Source organism: Cyprinodon variegatus, unplaced genomic scaffold (genome assembly GCF_000732505.1).
Source record: "Cyprinodon variegatus isolate N-32 unplaced genomic scaffold, C_variegatus-1.0 Scaffold804, whole genome shotgun sequence".
In the NCBI taxonomy this organism is placed as follows: domain Eukaryota; kingdom Metazoa; phylum Chordata; class Actinopteri; order Cyprinodontiformes; family Cyprinodontidae; genus Cyprinodon; species Cyprinodon variegatus.
In genome coordinates this window covers 355,840-357,652 of record NW_015151257.1, presented here as the reverse complement: position 1 = coordinate 357,652, position 1,813 = coordinate 355,840, and the positions used below count along the sequence as shown (strand labels likewise).

The 1,813-nt window shown below is 46.4% G+C and overlaps 1 protein-coding gene across 1 annotated transcript in view; it reads right to left on the bottom strand.

The window, feature by feature from the left end:
* The window catches only part of dpp10 (dipeptidyl-peptidase 10 (inactive)), a 63,248-nt gene that overhangs the window by 24,514 nt on the left and 36,921 nt on the right, over positions 1-1,813 (bottom strand). Inside the window, exon 4 of the mRNA XM_015396535.1 lies at positions 534-632. Within this exon, the coding sequence (XP_015252021.1) occupies positions 534-632 (99 nt within the window). The remainder of the gene's footprint in view (positions 1-533; positions 633-1,813) is intronic.

Genomic DNA, 1,813 nt, shown 5'->3' with positions numbered 1-1,813 from the left:
TAGAATCCCTGGGCCCTGGAGGTTCTGGAGAACCCCTGTAGGTTCTGTATAATAATGTGTCCTGCCACCACCAGCTGACAGCAGGAGTTCTAACCCTAAAGTGTGTGTTTGGGCACCTGGTTCTGGTTCCGGTTCTGTTCCCTCTCAGAGCTGATTTGTACATCAGGAGAGAGACGAACTGTTGTTTGCTGTGAAGTCAGAACCAGAACCTCAGAAACCCCAGAAATAAATCCAGGGGGTCCAAAGTCCCTCAGAACTGGTCATCACGCTTTAGACTTTCTTAAATCTAGCCAAACCGGTTCTGTCCGGACTTTGACTGGGCCGCTCTGAAACATTTCTGCTTTGGACCCATCAGAGTTGGACGTGCATCGTGGCTTTAATCACTATAGTCCACTCAGTCGTTACGCCTGGATCTTCTACAGGTTCTGACAGTATAAGCGATGTTCTGGTTCCAAAACGGGAAGTTAAAGCTGGTAACGGTATCTAAAGAGACGAAGCATATTTCTGCAGTTGAGCAGTGGAGGTGTTTTAACTTACAAAGGTAGTGTTTGTCACGATTATGTCAGTCTCATTGGTGACGATGTTGAACTTGATGACGTGGCCGTCGCTGTTCCTGTAGATGACCTCAGAATCTGGAGAGAAGAAGAAGAAGAAGAAACTTTATCCAGCAGACACAACAAAACAGCCGCCAACGGCAGAGAGATTCAGGTCAGACTAAGAAACAGCTGAAGGGGAGGAAGAGACTGGTGTTTGATCCTGGAGGATAAGCTGAGAAAGAAATCCATCCATCCATCCATCCATCCATCCATCCATCCATCCATCCATCCCTCATCGAGCAAAAAGCCTTTTCAGAGATTGAACTTGGACTAAATGAACCGGATCAGGAGCGTTTTTCCGTTTCTTGTTGAAGATAAACGTCTGATTTTGGTTCTAGAAGGAACAGAAATGTCCCTAAAACCAAACAGGGATCCAACACTACATCCAGGAAGACCAGATGGAAGGAACCAGGAAATCCGGATCCCCTGACAGGCAGGAAGGATGAGGCCCATCAGAACCAGAACAATAAATCAAAGATGAATCTCCAAGCATGTTTTTAAAACAATGGGAATAAATGTTTTTAGCTGATTGGGTGAAATGGATCAGTGTCGGGTTTATGAAGCTCAATTAAAGCCATTTTCAGCGCCTGCAGCTCAGACACCAATTAGCCAAACTCAGAAGTTGGGAGGACGTCCAGACGGCTTAGAGATGGGACCTTAATGGTTTCAATCATCCCACTGAAAGGAAGCCAAGGTAGAAACAGGTCCAACGCCGCAGAGATCTCTGGCTGCCAGACTTCTTCATCAGATCCTCTGCTAATCCTTTCATGGTCGCTCTTTGGACTCCCACCTCTTTGGGAGATCATCTGTCAACTTGGAACTTTCTGGTTCATGAAAACTTTAATTAGCAAAATGTTTTCCTCTTTCTGCTTTTAGTTTCGCCAACCTTCTTCTGGACCCACCGCGGCGGTCCCAGTAGAACATCCTTTGGGTTCTACGGTGTGATTTCATGCCAGTCATCCAGGATTTGGTTTCAATCAGGTTTATATTTGGTCCTTTGATGTGCCATGTGCTTCTGGGCAAAGAAAGGCAGCGACTTGGCCGAAGTGGATCGACTGAAGCTTCTGGGAAAATGTTCCAACAAATCTGGACAAAGGACACAGTTCTCAGCGGGGCGGAGCTGAGCGGAAAGAACTTTGGTAAAGTTAACAAACTGAGCGAGAAAACGTTTGCATTGGTCTATGACAGGAAAGCAGGAGCAGGTCGGTCCCTGGATC